Source organism: Onthophagus taurus, chromosome 2 (genome assembly GCF_036711975.1).
Source record: "Onthophagus taurus isolate NC chromosome 2, IU_Otau_3.0, whole genome shotgun sequence".
In the NCBI taxonomy this organism is placed as follows: domain Eukaryota; kingdom Metazoa; phylum Arthropoda; class Insecta; order Coleoptera; family Scarabaeidae; genus Onthophagus; species Onthophagus taurus.
In genome coordinates, this window is record NC_091967.1 from 2628099 (window position 1) to 2647378 (window position 19280).

At 32.4% G+C, this 19280-nt stretch overlaps 1 protein-coding gene and 1 long non-coding RNA gene across 8 annotated transcripts in view; one reads left to right on the top strand and one right to left on the bottom strand.

Moving 5' to 3' along the window:
* The window catches only part of LOC111419213 (Exchange protein directly activated by cAMP), a 44781-nt gene that overhangs the window by 18533 nt on the left and 6968 nt on the right, over nt 1-19280 (top strand). For 3 of the 6 annotated variants that reach the window (XR_011639554.1, XM_071193881.1, XM_071193879.1), the window contains exons 3-6: nt 386-477; nt 3675-3821; nt 10102-10153; nt 10967-11125. Coding sequence is in view for 5 of the 6 variants with exons in the window: in XM_071193879.1 (XP_071049980.1) it covers nt 386-477; nt 3675-3821; nt 10102-10153; nt 10967-11125 (450 nt within the window). In the remaining variant the exon portion in view is untranslated. Of the gene's footprint in view, nt 1-385; nt 478-3674; nt 3822-10101; nt 10154-10297; nt 10488-10966; nt 11126-19280 lie in introns of those variants that run through there. The other 3 variants (XM_071193880.1, XM_023051992.2, XM_023051993.2) reach the window with 3 other exon arrangements.
* On the bottom strand, nt 351-10340 carry LOC139428895 (uncharacterized). 2 transcript variants are annotated; one of them, XR_011639559.1, is made up of 3 exons: nt 10208-10340; nt 515-798; nt 351-437 (listed from the first exon to the last, which is right to left on the bottom strand). It is a non-coding gene; the product is annotated as an uncharacterized lncRNA (long non-coding RNA). The 2 variants fall into 2 exon arrangements; XR_011639558.1 differs by having other exon boundaries at nt 515-794; nt 10208-10338.

Genomic DNA, 19280 nt, shown 5'->3' on the forward strand with positions numbered 1-19280 from the left:
TTCTAAACTAAATTCCACTAAATTTCTTTAAAATCAAATTGAAAAAGTAGAATGTTAATATAACCATTTTATGCAACTCATTATGCAACTCCACAACTTGTTTATTCTTGTTTATTTTTCCTCTTTGTTAGAATGAATATTTTTTTGTCCCTTTCTTTGTTAGTCGAAAGTTAGATAGAGTGGCACTGTTGGAACCAGAATCGATTCCTAATTTTACTTGCAAATTGGCGCGTGTTGGGTTTGCGGCCGTTCGTTCTGTATGGCACGTGTGCACGGGTTTCTCTACCCCGGATGCAAATTGTTTAAGTGTAATACTACGAAACGAGGAGGACGTAAAATAAAGAAAAACATTTTTTTGAATTAATTTATTTTCCTTTCTTTGTAGTTTTTCGTCAAGGGGATAGCGGAAAATGTTGGTATGCTGTTATGACCGGCACCTTGGATGTCCAAATACAACCAATAGAAGCAGATACTAAGGTAAAAAATAATCAATTATATTAACACACTTACTCACGTTCAGCAAAAGACTTCTATCTTGTTGGAAACATAGCAATCAGCGCACATAACCGTAGTAACCTTTCTTTGATGTTTTCGTCATACCACAAAAATGACAACGCCTTTGAGTCCATGATTGTTGAGCAGCAGTTGGTGAAAGAGGACTTGAAAAATGCCTTTTGAGTAAATCTTAATGGATTGTCCACAGTTACCGCTATTCCACGAGATAAACGATGCTCTTTCAATCACCTGTTGTAGAACTTCCAGTTGAAACTTGGAAAGACGGCTTTTCTCCCATTCTGGCTTGGTGTAAAATGTAGAAATTGATTAAAAATCGTTAAACATCATTCGTTACCTCAAAACGAATTTCAACAGGACTAATTTAAAAATTCATACAGTGAATTTCACTTAAGATATCAAAAACTAAAAGTTATTTTTCAAAATGTATTGGTTCATTGGAAAGAGGACACTCTTATTAACACTTTGGGAAATTTTCATGCTCATATTCCAAGAAGTGGATTTTATACGAATTTTTAAAACTTAATCGGCGAAAATTCGGAAAAATTGGCGATCATTTCAAAAATTTATTTCTCAAAAACTAAAAGCGATTATTCAAAACGGCTTTTTGCATTAAAAAGAGGATACTTTAATTAATAATTGGTGATATTTCCACAAGGATCCTTCAAGAAATTAATTTTATAGCGAATTTTAAAATTAACGATGAAAATTGCAACATCGAAAATTTTATCAAAACTTCAAATATTGTTTTCTCAAAAACTAAAAGTTATTTTTCAAAACGTGTTGGTTCATTGGAAAGAGGACACTTTTATTAACACTTTGGGACATTTTCATACTCATATTCCAAGAAGTGGATTTTACACGAATTTTTAAAACTTAATCGGCGAAAATTGCAAAATCGATCATTTCAAAAATTTATTTCTCAAAAACTAAAAGTGATTTTTCAAAACGGCTTTTTGCATTAAAAAGAGGATGCTTTAATGAATACTTGGTGATATTTCCATAAGGATCCTTCAAGAAATTAATTTTATAGCGAATTTTGAAAATTATCGATGAAAATTGCAACATCGAAAATTTTATCAAAACTTCAAATATTGTTTTCTCAAAAACTAAAAGTTATTTTTCAAAACGTATTGGTTCATTGGAAAGAGGACACTCTTATTAACACGTTGGGATATTTTCATACTCATATTCCAAGAACTGGATTTTCTACGAGTTTTTAAAACTTAATCGGCGAAAATTGCAAAATTCGAAAAAATTGTCGATCATTTCAAAAATTTATATCTCAAAAACTAAAAGCGATTATTCAAAACGGCTTTTTGCATTAAAAAGAGGATGCTTTAATGAATACTTGGTGATATTTCCATAAGGATCCTTCGAGAAATTAATTTTATAGCGAATTTTGAAAGTTATCAATGAAAATTGCAACATCGAAAATTTTATCAAAACTTCAAATATTGTTTTCTCAAAAACTAAAAGTTATTTTTCAAAACGTATTGGCTCATTGGAAAGAGGACACTCTTATTAACACTTTGGGAAATTTTCATACTCATATTCCAAGAACTGGATTTTATACGAATTTTTAAAACTTAATCAGCAAAAATTGCAAAATTCGAAAAAATTTTCGATCATTTCAAAAATTTTTTTCTCAAAAACTAAAAGTGATTTTTTAAAACGGCTTTTTGCATTAAAAAGAGGATACTTTAATGAATAATTGGTGGTATTTCCATAAGGATCCTTTAATAAATTAATTTTACAGCGAATTTTGAAAATTATCGATGAAAATTGCAACATCGAAAATTTTATCAAAACTTCAAATATTGTTTTCTCAAAAACTAAAAGTTATTTTTCAAAACGTGTTGGTTCATTGGAAAGAGGACACTTTTATTAACACTTTGGGAAATTTTCATACTCATATTCCAAGAAGTGGATTTTATACGAATTTTTAAAACTTAATCGGCGAAAATTGCAAAATCGATCATTTCAAAAATTTATTTCTCAAAAACTAAAAGTGATTTTTCAAAACGGCTTGTTGCATTAAAAAGAGGATACTTTAATTAATAATTGGTGATATTTCCACAAGGATCCTTCAAGTAATTAATTTTATAGCGAATTTTGAAAATTATCGATGAAAATTGCAACATCGAAAATTTTATCAAAACTTTAAACATTGTTTTCTCAAAAACTAAAAGTTATTTTTCAAAACGTGTTGGTTCATTGGAAAGAGGACACTTTTATTAACACTTTGGGATATTTTCATACTCATATTCCAAGAACTGGATTTTATACGAATTTTTAAAACTTAATCGGCGAAAATTGCAAAATTCAAAAAAATTGTCGATCATTTCAAAAATTTATTTCTCAAAAACTAAAAGTGATTTTTCAAAACGGCTTGTTGCATTAAAAAGAGGATACTTTAATTAATAATTGGTGATATTTCCACAAGGATCCTTCAAGAAATTAATTTTATAGCGAATTTTGAAAATTATCTCTAATTCTAGTGTTGTACTAGTATTATCACTAGAACTACCACAAGACCTAGAACTAGAAACATTCGGGTTTAGCCGCAGGTGTTTCAAGACGGCTAAATCCGAATGTTTCTAGTTCCAGGTTTAGTGTTAGTTCTAGTTTTACACTAGCACTATTATTAGTACTAACACAGGACCTAGAACTAGAATCATTCGGTTTTAGCCGTCTTGAAAGACGTATGGCTAAATCCGAATGTTTCTAGTTCTCGATTTAGTGTTAGTTCTAGGTTTACACTAACACTATCACTAGAACTAACACAAGACCTGGAACTAGAATCATTCGAATCATATATATTAATATTCATATATTAATTTCCGGTATGATGACATTATTAATCGAGTACGAAATGAAATGAAATTCGATTTAATTACCACCTAATTAAAGCTTTATGTCGACACAAATACATTAATAAATATATGAATTGAACATTGAGCGGATTATAATTGATCTCAATAAATCTCGTTTTGTTAAATTAACCGAAACGGCGGATTTGGACTTTTGGGAAGATCATAAATTTTAACTCTGGTATTCATGAAATCTAGCTGTGTGATTGAAATAAAACTTTTAGATTTTTCTAAATATCTACAATCAAAAGATTCTTGATTAGTTGGTAATTAATGATCTTTTTGTAGATACCAATAACGGTGTGTACTATCGCTGCGGGATCAACGTTTGGAGAGACAATTTTGCAAGATTTACCAAGAGAAGTTACCGTCGTCACGCAAACTACTTGTGAACTACTGAGAGTTGAGCAAACTGACTTTAAACTCATATGGGAGGTAAGTAATGACGATTATTTCTATTTTACGTTATCAACTTACGTTATTTATTATTCCGCTTTTAATATTGATAAGAAATAAAGTAAAAAATTTAAATTTCAAATTGTGACATACATTCAATCGGAAAATTACGTATTTTAAAATGTTAAACGTAAATATTAATGAACCGTTTTGGGACGACAAATTTAAACAAACCGTGGCACCGAAATCGACAACGCGAACATTTTTATCAACGAGGCCCACAATATACGTCGCCCGATTTATGAAAAATGAACATTTACAAAGCTTTTCAATGCACGTTTATTTTTTGTACTTTTCCGGGTGATTAATTTCCTTTGGATTTTTTAATTGAAATACTTTTTTCGATCAAAAAACAACGTTAAAAAGTAATAACTTCAAAAGTTTTGACTTGGAAGATTGACTTCAAACGGAGTCAAGATCGATTTTAACCGGTATGACCCCGTTCGTTCCTTATCTCTATCAAACTGGAGAGTTTTCCGTAACAACCCCTTAGGCTTTTCGTAGCTAAACTAAATTCGGAAATCAATTATACGACGGTTTAAAATTTAAGTCCACTTAAATCTAAAGGTAAATGTAACATTATATCATTTTATTTTTAAAATATGATGGTTTTATTTATACAGGGTGTCCCGCAACGATTGTACAAAACTGCATCAGCCTATGCTCAAAAATAAACAAAAAAAAGCCTAATAAACATAGGTCCGAAAATGGACCATTTTCGAGATATTCAAAGATTTAGTTTCATAAGTTGATATTGTTAACATCATGAATTTAAATTTGTTTTTATAATAATTAAGTCGTTACTATGATTACGATAAGTTGTCTAATCAAAAAAAAATAATAATACTTGACGAAATTATTATTTTACTATTTAATTTAATAAAACTATTAAGTATGGCTCCTATTAATGGAAGAGATGGCGGATATGGTGTATTGTTACGGACTAGCTGATGGAAATGCGTCGTTAGCAGCTCGTCATTACGCGCAAAGGTTCCCGAACAGACGATTGCCTAATAGTCACACCTTTAGCAGACTATGGGCCGGTTGTACAATATAGCGATAAACTTCCCGACAGCGTTATCTGGCAGATAGGTTAGTTTGTACTGTATTACAATGTACGGATATTTTTGTCGGTGAGATTATCGGCAGGATAACTTATCGGGTACTCAGCGGTGCCGATAAGACACTTATCCGGCAGATATTTATGGTTACCAAAGTTTTTATATAAAAACTTTGTATGATTACTGCATAGGTTAACCTCTAACATTAAACGTTAACCTTATATATACGATGTGTCAGTGAAAATTTTTTTAAACAATTTATATTGTCAAAATCATAATTCAAACTTCAAAGAAAGACGTTGACGTTACCATTCTACGGCATAAATCACTAGATATGGGGAAAAACTACTACCAAGCGACTCTTGTTTCGCCGATAGCAATCCTACCGACAAAAACAGTTTGTACAACAGCGAATATCTTTATCCTCCTGATAAGTTTATCGGGCGGATAGATATCAGGTAGATTTATCGGTATATTGTACAACCGGCCCTATTTCTCAGATTAAAAGAAACGGGAAGCGTAACCCACAGCCATTCCACGAAGAGACATTACACAAGGCCGGTGGAATTAGAAGAATCAGTTTTGAGAAGAGTCGATGAAAATGCCTCAACCAGCATTAGAAGAATTTCTGCACAAGAAAACATTAACAAAACAACCGTTCACCGCATTTTAAGGGAGCAGTTGCTTTATCCTTATCATTACAACAACGTTCAAGCTCTAACAGAAAATGATGGCGAAAAAAGAGAGATTTTTTGTAGATGGGCCATACAGGAAGAGGTAGTAAACGTCGACTTTCCCATAAACATTGTATTTACGGATGAAGCAACATTTACTCAAAGCGGAATTTTTAATATACATAATGCGCACGTTTGGAGCGATGAAAATCCCCATGCAATACTAGAAACTCATCATCAGTGGCGATTCAGTGTTAATGTATGGGCTGGAGTTATAGGTGATCAGTTATTACGTCCATTTTTTCTTCTAAAGAGATTGACAGCCGATGCCTATATTGATCATTTGATGAATTACCTCAACAAATTCTAGAAGATTGCTACTTTATGCACGATGGAGCACCAGTACATTATGCACGCGCTACTCGAGCATACTTAAATAACAGATTTGGCAATAAGTGGATTGGCCGAGGAGGGCCACCTCGTTCACCAGATTTAAATCCGTTAGATTTTTGGTTTTGGGGACATTTAAAACAAATTGTTTATTCTGAAGACGTTCAAAATGTGCAGGATTTGAAGAATAAAATTAGTAACGCATTTGACACAGTAAAACAAATTCCTGGTATCTTTGAACGCATTAGTAGTTCATTTAGAAAACGTATCCGTTTGTGTTTAGAAGTAAATGGTGCGCATATTGAACATTTATTATGACAAGAATCTTTTCCAATTTGTTAAATATTCGTTGTTTTTATGCTGGTTGAACGATTTTCTTCGACAATCTTTGTTACTTGTTTTGTTAAATTATTAATGAACTGTATTAATTAACTTAATATTATCTTATTATTTATTAAACTTTATTTTAACCATCGTAACCATGGTAATCATATAATTACTGCATCTAAATCGTTAGAATTAATGATGTTTACAATAGGTCAGCTTATGAAACTAAAACTTTGAATATCTCGAAATTGGTCCATTTTCGGACCTATGTTTATTAGACTTTTCTTGTCTGTTTTCGATCAGAGAATACGCTGATGCAGTATTGTATAATCGTTGCGGGACACCTGTATACAGGGTGGTTCAGTTGTTAATCGGGAAACTTTACTAGGACGTAGTACTTGCCAAAATAACACAAGTTTTTTATATAAACATAGGGTCGCAACTCTTTTGTTTTCGAGCTATGAGCGATCAAAGTTGAGCATAAAATTTACATTTTATTATTTATTTCGGCTATAAGTAAACCGAAGAATTTGAAATTTGGTATGTATTTACTACTGGTTAACATCTTGTTTTCTAGCATACCTTAAGCTTCCCTAGCGCCCTCTAAGGGGATGAAATTCACCACCCCCTTGGTTCTTTTTAGAAGAACTTTTTAACGCCATGGAGTATTAACATAAAAAAATATTGGTTATAAAGCTCATTCTTTAATGGTACTTTTTTGTCTCTTTAGTTTTTTTCCTAAAATTGATAGTTTTTGTGTAAAAAAATGGAATGTCGTGCCATGTACCGCCATGCTTAGCTAAAATTACTCTAAAAGTTGGCTTTGATTTTCAAAAAACAATTTATGTTTGTATTGAGACGAGCTGTTAGTTACGTTAAATCCTCTTAATTGTTGACAATTATTGAAAATATTTCTTGATTGTTATTAAGTAAAAGTATCATTATTTTTTTATTGTTGATCATTGTTTAAAAAACTACGAAAAATTGATCATGCCACGATTATTTTCGACAGAAGAATACGCAGACATTCATTTTATTTATGGTTTTTGTGATGGAAATGCGGAAGCGGCATCTAGAGAATACGCTAGAAGGTTTCCTAATAGAAGATGTCCTGATCCTCAGGTATTTATCAATACACATCAACGTTTTCGACAATATGGTTTAAATACCCAGCAAGTACGAAATAATCAAAATAACAGAAACCAAAGAGCAATTTTAAACCTTTTTGATAATGACAGCACATTAAGCAGTCGCATAGCTGCTAGACTACTTCAAGCTCAAAATTTACGAGTCTCAAGAAGTACAATTTTACGAACTCTGAAGAAGGACCACAGGAAACCCTATCGTTTTCAACCTGTACAAAATTTAAGACCTGAAGATGGTCCTAAAAGAGTAACTTTCTGTAGGTGGTTTGTACAGTCTGTTGAACGTGACCAAAATTTTTGTAAGAAGATTTTGTGGACAGATGAAGCCACGTTTACAAGAAGGGGTGTCGTAAATTACCATAACTTACATAGTTGGGAGCATGAAAATCCCCATGCAATACGTCCAAAAACCTACCAAACAGAGTTTAGTTTTAATGTGTGGATGGGTGTCATTAATAATAACCTCTGTGGGCCTTATTTTTTGCCACCTCGTTTGAACGCAACGATGTTTTTAAATTTTTTGCAAAACGATTTGGCGGAATGTTTATCGGACGTTCCTCTAGGTGATCTGGAGCAACATTGGCTTCAGATGGATACGTGCATGGTGTAACGCACGTTATGGACATAGACGGATAGGACGACTAGGTCCTGTCAATTATCAAGAGGCAAACCGAGGTCCCGTTGCCTGGCCACCAAGGTCTCCTGATCTTAACGTTTTAGATTTTTTTGTGTGGGGCTATATGAAAAATCTAGTTTACGCCGCTCCAATAAACACTCGGGAAGAACTGTTGGGAAAAATAAAAAACACTTTAAGGAACAATCCGTTTCAAATATTAGCAGCAGTTAATTCTGTTGTTACAAGATGCCAAAAATGCATTGATAACAATGGCATGCATTTTGAACAATTTTTAAATTAATTGTGTTTATTTTTGTAATGAGTTTTTTTGATAAATTTGTTTCATTTTGATTCTTAATTAGTTTTCTGTTTGTTTTTTAACATTTTTCTCTTGTAATTTCCATTTTTTTAGTATACTATTTAATTTATTATTAAATGTTACTTATCTTTTGAATGATTATTTTAACTTAAATTTAATTAAATTTTTTATTACTTTAATGAGAAAACAAGTCAAGAGACGAAATCGTAAATAATTTGTGTTATTGTGTTAGCCCAAAATCCTGGTAAGTTTACATCTTCCATAGCCAACTTAAAATTTTGTTTTTTATTTGTAGGTAGCGCTTTGCCGCGCAATGTAACATATTTTATTTTTTTACGCAAAAACTATCAATTTTAAGAGAAAAACTAAAGAGACAAAAAAGAACCACTAAAGAATGAGCTGTACAACCCATATTTTTCTATGTTAATATTGCATTGCGTTAAAAAGTTCTTCTAAAAAGAACCAAGGGGGTGGTGAATTTCATCCCCTTAGAGGGCGCTAGGGAAGCTTAAGGTATGCTAGAAAACAAGATGTTAACCAGTAGTAAATACATACCAAATTTCAAATTCTTCGGTTTACTTATAGCCGAAATAAATAATAAAATGTAAATTTTTAGCTCAACTTTGATCGCTCATAGCTCGAAAACAAAAGAGTTGCGACCCTATGTTTATATAAAAAAATTGTGTTATTTTGGCAAGTACTACGTCCTAGTAAAGTTTCCCGATTAAAAACTGAACCACCCTGTATATTACAATTATGTTAAAAAAGTAAACTTAAAATTTGGTAAATATCGCTTAAATACGCATGCGTGATTTCATATCGACTGGAAATCGTTCCAAATTGAATGTTGATGGTCATTTTTAGATACAATTACCGCTGGGTTATCCAAAAACTGAAACAACTTTATTTAGTTTTACAAATTAAGTGCTTGACTTTAAAGTGGCTTTTCAATATGAACTTTTTCATTGAAAAGTAGATGCTTAATTCATAATTAATGAAAATTTAATAAAGACTTTTTTAATGAATGAGTGCTTTAAGTCTTATGAAACGTGTTTTTTATGCTATTTTTTGTAATTCGCGTTTTTATCCTTTTTTTTAAACAAAAATAAAATAAATTTTGACAATTTGGGGAAATAGGTATGTAGCAGTTGGTAACAACGTAACACTTGAAAATAAAAATTTGATTGACAAATAAAAACTGTCAAAACACAAAATATATTCACCTGAAAAAAATGTTTGATGTGCACCTCCCAAAATAAGAGAAATTGCTCAGAGTCAATGTCCTCATCATTGTGGACCTTGTATTCGATGCTAAGAACGTGTTTAAACATCCATAGACAAAAATTGTCACATTGACAACTAGAAAAATTAATGACCCAATGTCACCAACTTGAACTGATTCCATAAAATGTTACTAAAACCTCATTACAGCATCGGATGCTGTAAAGAGTGTCATTACAGCACCCGTTTGAGTACTGTAATAGCTTTCATTACCGTCGCGAATTACAAAAAAAATATTTCAATTTAGTTCAAAAGTTTGTATCTTAAAAAGTAAGCGTCATTTTTGAAAAAGTAGATCCTTTAATTGATAGTTGAACATTTAATAAAGATTTTATTATGATAATATCGTAATAAAGCTATCTTCTTGTCAAGTTTATCAAAAAAAAATTAAAATTTTTCGCTGTATTAAACTCAAACGTTATTTTTAATTATCTTTTTTGTTTCAGAAAAATAAGGAATTAATGCACGAATTCATATTAAACAGCAAACACAAAAATGGTAAGAAATGTCGTAATACATACTCAGAAACAAATAGAACATAACTTAACTTACATGTAGCTACGTGACAATATATTTTTTTAAAGTTATCTGGGGAATTTTCCGGACAGAAACGTAGTAACAATATTCGTTCTACGAATAGCTCTTTGCATTTAGTTTCGAAAGTTGTAACGCGCATAACGCGGTGTCATTTTGTATCGTTGCCAAACCCGAAAACATTAGTATGACGCGGTTTAGTGGTCCTTTAACCTCTAATTAATGTGTTGGTACTATGTTCTCATCGATCCGTTATACTCTATCTGCGGCGTTTTAACGAAAAATTGCACCAGGAACGGTACGTTTTCATTAACTACGTTATCCAATAAACCTTTTTACTGGAACGAGAGATGGGTAACTTTTTACCTAACTCTCTTTCGCATTTATCGACCCGAAAGATAACGCAATATATGACCTATTAATTAAGCCTACGCGATACTTCGTTTCGTTTATTATTAACAATTTAATTTTTTTCCATTAAATTTAAATCAAATTGTTATAAAAGATGAGCAATTAGAAATGGGAAACTAGAATTGAATTTGTAACCTATTGATCAAGTGGAAATGTTTACTTTGAGCACCGTGCAAGTGAACCCGAACATTCCGGAAGAACTAATTAACCTATTTGCGTCCTCTAATTACCGGTTATTAATGCAATTAGAATTCGCTTAAAAATATCGCTTTGATGTTACGTTTTATTTGTAATTATCAAACCTTATTTAATTTTTACCAATTGAAAATGAAATGCAAAACTTTTAGAATAATAATTTTTATTAAGGAATAGGTGCGAGTGGTCGCGGATCGATGCAAGAAAAAGCAACACCACCTTCACGAAGATGTCAATCGCCGGATCAACCAAATCCCGCCACTCCGATAACAGAAAAACCGACCGCCGCAATCGGACGAATAGGTTGGGCGTTAAGAACATTACTTTTAAGTAAGTTTTTTTATTTCACATCTCTTTAAAATCGCATTCAAAAAAGAGAATAGAAACTTTTCTTACGGTATTATGCCGTTTGTACAAATGCGGTTAACCATCACCGTTTTACGTTATCGATTCACTGCAGTGTAGATATTGTATGTGTAGAAATGTCCCGCAGTGTGTCCCCTGGAATCCTTTGACAAGTATCTGGATTTGCTATAAAGCTTTGTTTCATTATTTCTCTAAGAATGTTTTTCAACTATTTTTTTATATCGGAATGTTTCAAAAATATTCTACAATTAATGAGGGGGTTAGTGCAAAAAGGGTACAAATAGCTTTTTTGTATTGCTGAGTTATTTGATCCTAAAGTTACTTCAACTTTTAAAATTCAACAATAAAATATGAGTCTGTATAAACTGCCAGATGTATTGTTCATATTTTATTAGAGAAGAAAAGTTTGAACCACGATGCATGGCTACATGCTTTTTCAAAGGTTTTTGCACTTATACCCTTTTTGCGTAAAACAATTTTTCACCACAAAAAAAACTTTATTAAGTAAATACAAGAGAAAGTAACAAAGGTAATCGATAAACGTTGGTACATAAAATAGTAATATTACTCATAATCAGAATCTAGATAAGATGCAATATCAGAATCACTGTCATCGTTGGATATGGCAGTTGAGCTGGAAGGCACTTCTATATTTTTAGTTTTCTTTGGCGCCTCTCGTGATGTTTTCTTTGTTTTCTTCTTCATCTTTTTCAGTGGTTCTTCATGAGCCATGTTTTTATAAAATGGATGGTATATTGGAGGAATAAATTCCAGAAGGGTTTGTAGATTTTTCCATTTGTCAAACTTGATTTTATTAGCCTCTGTATGAAGCTGTGTAAATATGGAAAACGATGGACGTCCAGGAAAAGCCGAGGTGCATATACATGTCCTAAAGGGAAATGATATTTCTAGGGTGTCTTTAAACTCAAAAGAAAACGTTTCTTGTCGTTTGTCGTATCTGAAGTGGTTTATTTCTCGAAATTTAATAGGATGTCCAGAAGTATCTTTTTTTGGATCACGTATAGCTTTCAGCTGTTCAAAACTGTAGAATTTCTCTTGTGTCATTTTATGAACAGCGAATTTCGTTGATGACTTTTTAATAACTTCATGCCAGTGATCGGGAACAAATACTTGAGGATTCTTTCTCTTATTTTTTGCAATAAGGGCAAAGTCTCTATCGCACTCCATGTACGTGTGCCCTGATTCCAAAAATTTATGGTCGATTTCTTCAATATTAGTAGAGTTAACCAGAAACATTAGCAGCTTGCACACGTTTTTGTTCTTATTTTGTCCTCCGCAGGAGTCACTAAAAGCGATAACATTGGTTATGTTTTGGGGCAGTGATTTGAAATATTCAAGAAGACATGATCCGATCTCCTGGGAACCCCTGGAGGCAACCGTTTCATCCCAAGTGTACAGGGTGGGCAAATTTGGCTGTTATTATAGGCTATCTCAGAAACTATAAGAGATACGAAAAAAGTAGGTGCCATGTCCCGGTCTCTTTTTTCGAGACTAACCCAATCCCGCAAACACCAAACCTCTATCTTCTTTTGTTTTTTAGTTATAGCCAAAAAGTCAAATTTTCGTGATTTCAAAAAATGCTCATATTTCGTTTATTTTTGAAATTAGAGGAATGAGGTTGATACGTTCTTAAGACACTTTTTTAAGTAGAATATACTGCCGTTGAAAAATTTTAAAAATATTTGATGATTTTTGAGATACAACACAAAGTTGTACTTTTTTAAATACAAACTATAGTAGATTATGGTGTTGCTGAAAAGAGCATATTTTTAGCTTCCCAATAATGTATTGCACGCATGGTGTATTTGGGGAAAATAAGCGTTATTTTTTAATTCTAAAATATTAAAGATTAATATTCAAAATTTTAATTATAGTAGGCGAGGAAAACGTTAAATGCCACTTAGTTACTATAGCAACGTGAGTTTACTGATCATTTCATTCATGAATTTTTCGAAACGAGTTTCCCGCTTAAAAATTCCTCATTATTTTTAAATACATAAAGCGATAAAATAAATGATAGAATAGATAAGGCTCCATATCCCATATAATCATCGTTTCAATGGAAAGTCCACTGCTCAGTTTATGATCCCTAATCTTCCTCTATCTCACCCAATTTCAAAAGAAAAGGTTGCTAATATCAAAAAACTTATGAATCTTATGTTTGGGGAAAACTGAGAAAATACTACCGAATATTTCATTCATTAATACTGTTGTAACCTTACAACCAGTAAGTTTAGTAAAGGATGACAGTCTGTGACTGTTTACTTCCTGAAGTTGTTGTTCATATTTAATTATTCATTAATTAATACGTTTCTTGTATTTTTAATAAACAAACTTTATCTACTAAATCATTTTTGTTGGTGAACAAAGTTAGGGATAAGACACTGAGAAATTTAAATCAACTATTCAAAGTTTTTATTCGTTGGTACAAAACCAACTTTATCCTGCATAAAGCTAGGTGTCCACTTGAGAGAAACTTCTGAGAGTAACTCTCGATATCTACTCTCAACTCTGTGTCCACTTGAGACTGTTTTAGCTTTCCGAGAGCATCTACAAAACTTCCGAGAGCTTCCTCTCAGACAGTTCTCTCAGGACCGTGTCCACTAGTGAAATGTGTCCGTGCTATGGAAAGTCAAATTTATTTTCTTTCAGTGCTTGGTGTTTGTAAACATGGATGTAAACAAAATTGCAAGTGCAATAGTGTTGTACAAAATTTCAAAAAAAAAAAAATAAAAAGAAGCTGTTGGGTTAAATCATGGATTTGGCGTAGATTAGAGCTGGGTGTCAACAAATATCAACATTCGTTGTCAAATTGTTAGTTATTTGGCATACTGGAATCACAAAAAAGTGAACTCGATTGCTTTAATGGCACTTATAAATGCAAACTATAAGTTTATTGTCGTACACGTGATAGCTTAATAGTGGCTTGGCAGTATTTTGGACAATTATTAGAAAATATAAACTTAAACGCCTCAATTGCTGTAAGAGACTAGATATTGCTGGCAGAAGACTAAGTACTACTAATGAAAGACTAGATGTTGCAAATGAAGCAGATTCTTCTTACAGAAGACTGCACACTACTACCAGAAGACGAAATACTGTTGGTAGAAGACTAGATATTGCTGCAAAAGATTAGATATTGCTGGCAAAAGACTAAGTATTGCTAGTGAAAAACTAGATATTGCAAATGAAGCACATCCTTCTTACAGAAGACTACACACTACTACTAAAAATCAAATACTTTTAGCAGAAGACTTAATTTTACTGCCAGAACACCAAAATATGTTGTCAGAAGTTACTATTACTAATGGTACAAATCCCGTTTAAATTTCTGTCCAATACTTGTTAAAATTACATCCTTCGCTTCCCAATTTCTATGTTCATTAGATGTGATATTCCAAAGAATTGAATTTTCTTCATACACTTCAATTAATTCAAATATTTCTTCTTGGGACTATTTTCTTTTAGGTGTTATCTTTAAAGGGGTTATATTGAGAAAACTCGCAGCTACTCGCAGCAAAATTCGAACCTTGTTTGGTTTTTGACAGTTACTCTCACGATAGATAAATTGTGCGTGTCCACTTGAGTACAAATCTCAACGTGTTTACTCTCCGAAAGTTTGTGGGGACTCTCTGATAGTTACTCTCAGATGCGTGTCCACCAGAAAATATACTCTCGATAGCTTTTCTGGAGAGCATTTCTCGCAAGTGGACACTTAGCTTAATAGTACAAGACCAACTTTCTGTCATATTCGTGCAAAACCATACAGCAATTAGGTAGTAATTACTGTCCGAATCCGCCTACTATAATCAAAATTTTGAACTTTAGCGCTTACTATTTTGGAATTGAAAATTAACGCTTATTTTCCGCAAATGCACCATACATGCGATACATCATTGAAAAGCTAAAAATATGCTCTTTTCATTAACATCATAATCAAGTATAGTTTGTATTTAAAAAAATACAACTTTGTGTTGTATCTCAAAAATTATCAAATATTTTTAAAATTTTTCAACGGCAGTATATTCTACTTAAAAAAGTGTCTTAAGAACGTATCAACCTCATTTCTCTAATTTCAAAAATAAACGAAATATGAGCATTTTTTGAAATCACGAAAATTTGACTTTTTGGCTATAACTTAAAAACAAAAGAAGATAGAGGTTTGGTGTTTGCGGGATTGGGTTAGTCTCGAAAAAAGAGATCGGGACATGGCACCTACTTTTTTCGTATCTCTTATAGTTTCTGAGATAGCCTATAATAACACCCAAATTTGCCCACCCTGTACATATCTGATTTTCCGGTGACTAAATTGTGTACACCAAAATTATATGTCCATAACTGCCGAAGATAAAATGTTTTTGAATTTGTAAGTAAAGGTGTAGGAAGAGTCTGTTGTAAATCGAAACATATTACTACGATGTCTGCTGAAAGTTTGTGATTTTCTATATCTATTGCTTTGCAGTTTACTGCTTTTTCTGCTTTTCGTTGATGCACCTCTAATTTTACTTTACTAGTGCGTAAAACTGTCTCATCCTGGGAATGTTTAATAAGATTTTGTAAACTGTCAAATTTTGTACAAGTGTCGCTGTGTGGTTTATGAAATTTGAGATTAAATTTTGTATTGAATAAATTTCTGTAATACGACAATTTTACAGGGGGTTTTCGGTTCTCATTGCAAAATTCGGTATATAGCGTATACATTTTTACTATATTAAGACCAGGTGCCAAATATCTGGTGTTTGTATTGTCTTTTCTGGAGTAGTGGCTTTTATATCTGGGAAATTTGTTAATATGTTGAATTGTAAAGGAACGACTAGCTTCATCAATCTTATTAATGCTAGAAGCTTTTCCCCTCTGATCAGTTTGACAGATTCCTAAACTGTTAGTTTTCTTACAAACTGATGTAAATCTTCTATTGGATATGTCAAACGTTTTGAGAAAAAATGGTTTACAAACTCTTTTGTTTAATAATGTTATTGTTGTACTAAAATTTCTATTTTCTTGGGCACTCACATTTTTCCTTCTAACTGTTTCTTTTTTAATACAGGAGGAAAGAAAAGCAGTTTGTAAGTCATAACTCGGTAGCTTATAAAAGTTATCAAAAAGTTCTTGTTGTTGTTTGATATCTGCATAAATGGTTATATTCTTTTAGCTCCCTCTTAGCATGTATAACTTTCCTGTGGCCTAAATATTCCAAGCCTGCAGTCCGTAACCTCTTCTTATTATTACGGTTCCATTCACATTCGTTTCTTTGCCTCTTCCGTGTTTTTTTAGGTGTAAGGTGTACACTTTCTTCTACAACAGTAAAATACTTAAGAATAAATTCTAACCTAAAAACTTATTGGCTTATTTGAACTTACCTTGATGATCATCCATTGTTCTGATTTATGTTGTATATTAAACCATCAAGTAAACATTAGTTACACAACGAAATTCACAATGAAAGCAGTAAAAACACTTTCTGAAAACTTTGAAATACACGAAAGATACTTGTCACATTGACGCACCAACCTATTTAATTCAGTGCAAAAACGGTATAAGTGACTTTATACCCTTTATGCTCAAACATTTCCGGCATTTTATTTCAGTATCTTTATTTGCTTGTCCATAGATGGTGCTAGGAGTGTCAAAATGCACTTATATCCTGTTTGCCCTGAAAGAACACATCTTTAACTGTACATAACTGCGTTTATACCAAAATCTCAAATTTTGCACTTATACCCTTTTTGCACTAACCCCTTCAAATGTTGTATTCAACAATATTAAAAAGTTGCGAATCATTTCCGTATACCACTCAGAATTTACAATGTTCGACCTCTGCTTCTTCAAAAAAATACGAGCCGGTAATTCTTTGCGCCGACATTGTTATCTTTGGCGAGTGAAGTAGCTTCCGTTTCAGATTTGTTGAACTTCAGTAACGACAGTTTTACTTGTTTACTTAGCCATTAAGGTGAAAATATTCCCCATTTGAGAATAAGATGTTGTGAACTAGTAATTTAACCAATTTACTCTTTTCGGGCCGAAAGATCATGATAACAACAAACCGCGGTTATTGAGTAATGAACCCATTTTTGAATAACTTGAGTAGAAGATTCATCTCTAATATGACCCAAATGATAACGATAAGAATATACAGGGTGTCTCAGCGAGACCGGTCATTAGACGTTTCTGGGGTTCTGGCGAAAATAAAAATTTGAGAATTCAGACTTAAGTATTATCAATTAAGATCTCTTCGTCTAAAATATTTTCAGATTTCTTACACTTCCGGTTATACCGGAAGTCGCCACCAACTTTATTTTTTTAAATGGAACACCCTGTATATTTTTACATATTTGGATTTGTTTGTTTTCAAGGTTTATAAATAACTTTACTTTTTGCAATTTGATTCGGTCGTTCTCGAGTTATTCGAATTTTTCTAGAAAAATCTGCTCCAGCAGACATTTGTTCAAAAAATCAGAAAACACTCAATTTTTGGGATATCAATTTAGGATTGAGAACATGCTTAAGCAACATGATGGTGTATGTTTTGGTGCCGAGAACTGCGGTCTAGAACGTTTGATCACTTTACTATGGCACGTTAACTTTTCAAAATTTGGAAGTACCATAACTTCATTTTTTTAAATGGCACCCCCCATATTTTATTTTTTAGTCGTCTTCAGTGTCTCATTCTACATCTTTTATATCCCATATGGCCCATACCTAATATTAATAGTTTGGGAGATAATTAGGGTTTTTTGAAAAATGCACACATATCATATGGATATTTAGCCTAGTGTGCCATGAAAAACAAGCCTTCTCAATGAGTTCTTGTCAAAGACTCACTTGTTTACGTCACTTGATGCATGTGAGCTAATAATTATCTGTTATGTCCCTTAATATTAGTACTGAAACGAGTTAAAATCGATAACAATAACGAAAGTAATATTTACACAAATCAAGAAATTCTTAATTTATTTTTTTTGCATGAAAAGCGCGACAAAGTTCGTAGTATGATTCCCAGATCTTCTTTGGCAGCTCGAATTGAGGTGTTGGGACTGGGCTCGAAATAAGCCAAGGTATTCACCTCTTCCGTTGCATTATCTACTACATTTTTTGGTCAGAATAACACGTGATTAATTCGTCCAAAATGCAAAAAATTTGCTTCTATTCCTCTAAATTTACCTTTTGTCATCGGAGATAAATGTGGATAATTTTCATTAAACATTCTGCAAGTTCTACTAAGAACTTTGTCGCACTTTTCGTGCACAATAAATAAATTATGGATTTCTTCATTTGTATAAACATTATTTACGTTATTAATATCCATTTTAACTGGTTTTAGACTCACAAGCATCAAACAACCTAAATTAGACTTTGACGTTTGTCAATAAGTCATTAAACATTTGTTTTCCATGGCACACTAGGTTAATATCCATATGATATGTGAGCATTTTTCAAAAAACCCTAATTATTTCTCAAACTATTAATGTTAGGCATAGGACATATGGAATATACAAGATGTAAAATGAGACGCCGAAGACGACTAAGTAATAAAATATGGGGGGTGCCATTTAAAAAAATGAAGTTATGGTGCTTCCAAATTTCGAAAAGTTAACGTATCATAGTAAAGTGACCAAACGATCTAGACAGCCGTTCTCGGCACCAAAACATACTCCATCATGTTGTTTAAGCATGTTCTGAATCCTAAATTGATATCTCAAAAATTGAGTGTTCTATGATTTTTTGAACAAATGTCCGCTGGAGCAAATTTTTCTAGAAAAATTCGAATAACTCGAGAATTGCTGGTTCAAATTACAAAAAGTAAAGTTGTTTATAAACCTTCAAAACAGGCAAATCCAAATATGTAAAAATATACAGGGTGTTCCATTTAAAAAAATAAAGTAGGTGGCGACTTCCGGTATAACCGGAAGTGTTAGAAATCTGAAAATATTTTAGATGAAGAGAACGTAATTGATAATACTTAAGTCTGCATTTTCAAATTTTTTGTTTGGCCAGAACCCCAGAAACGTCTAATGACCGGTCTCGCTGAGACACCCTGTATACGGGACGATTTTACCCCCTCGGGGTATAAACCCGACCTCGGCTATCTTTACCAAGA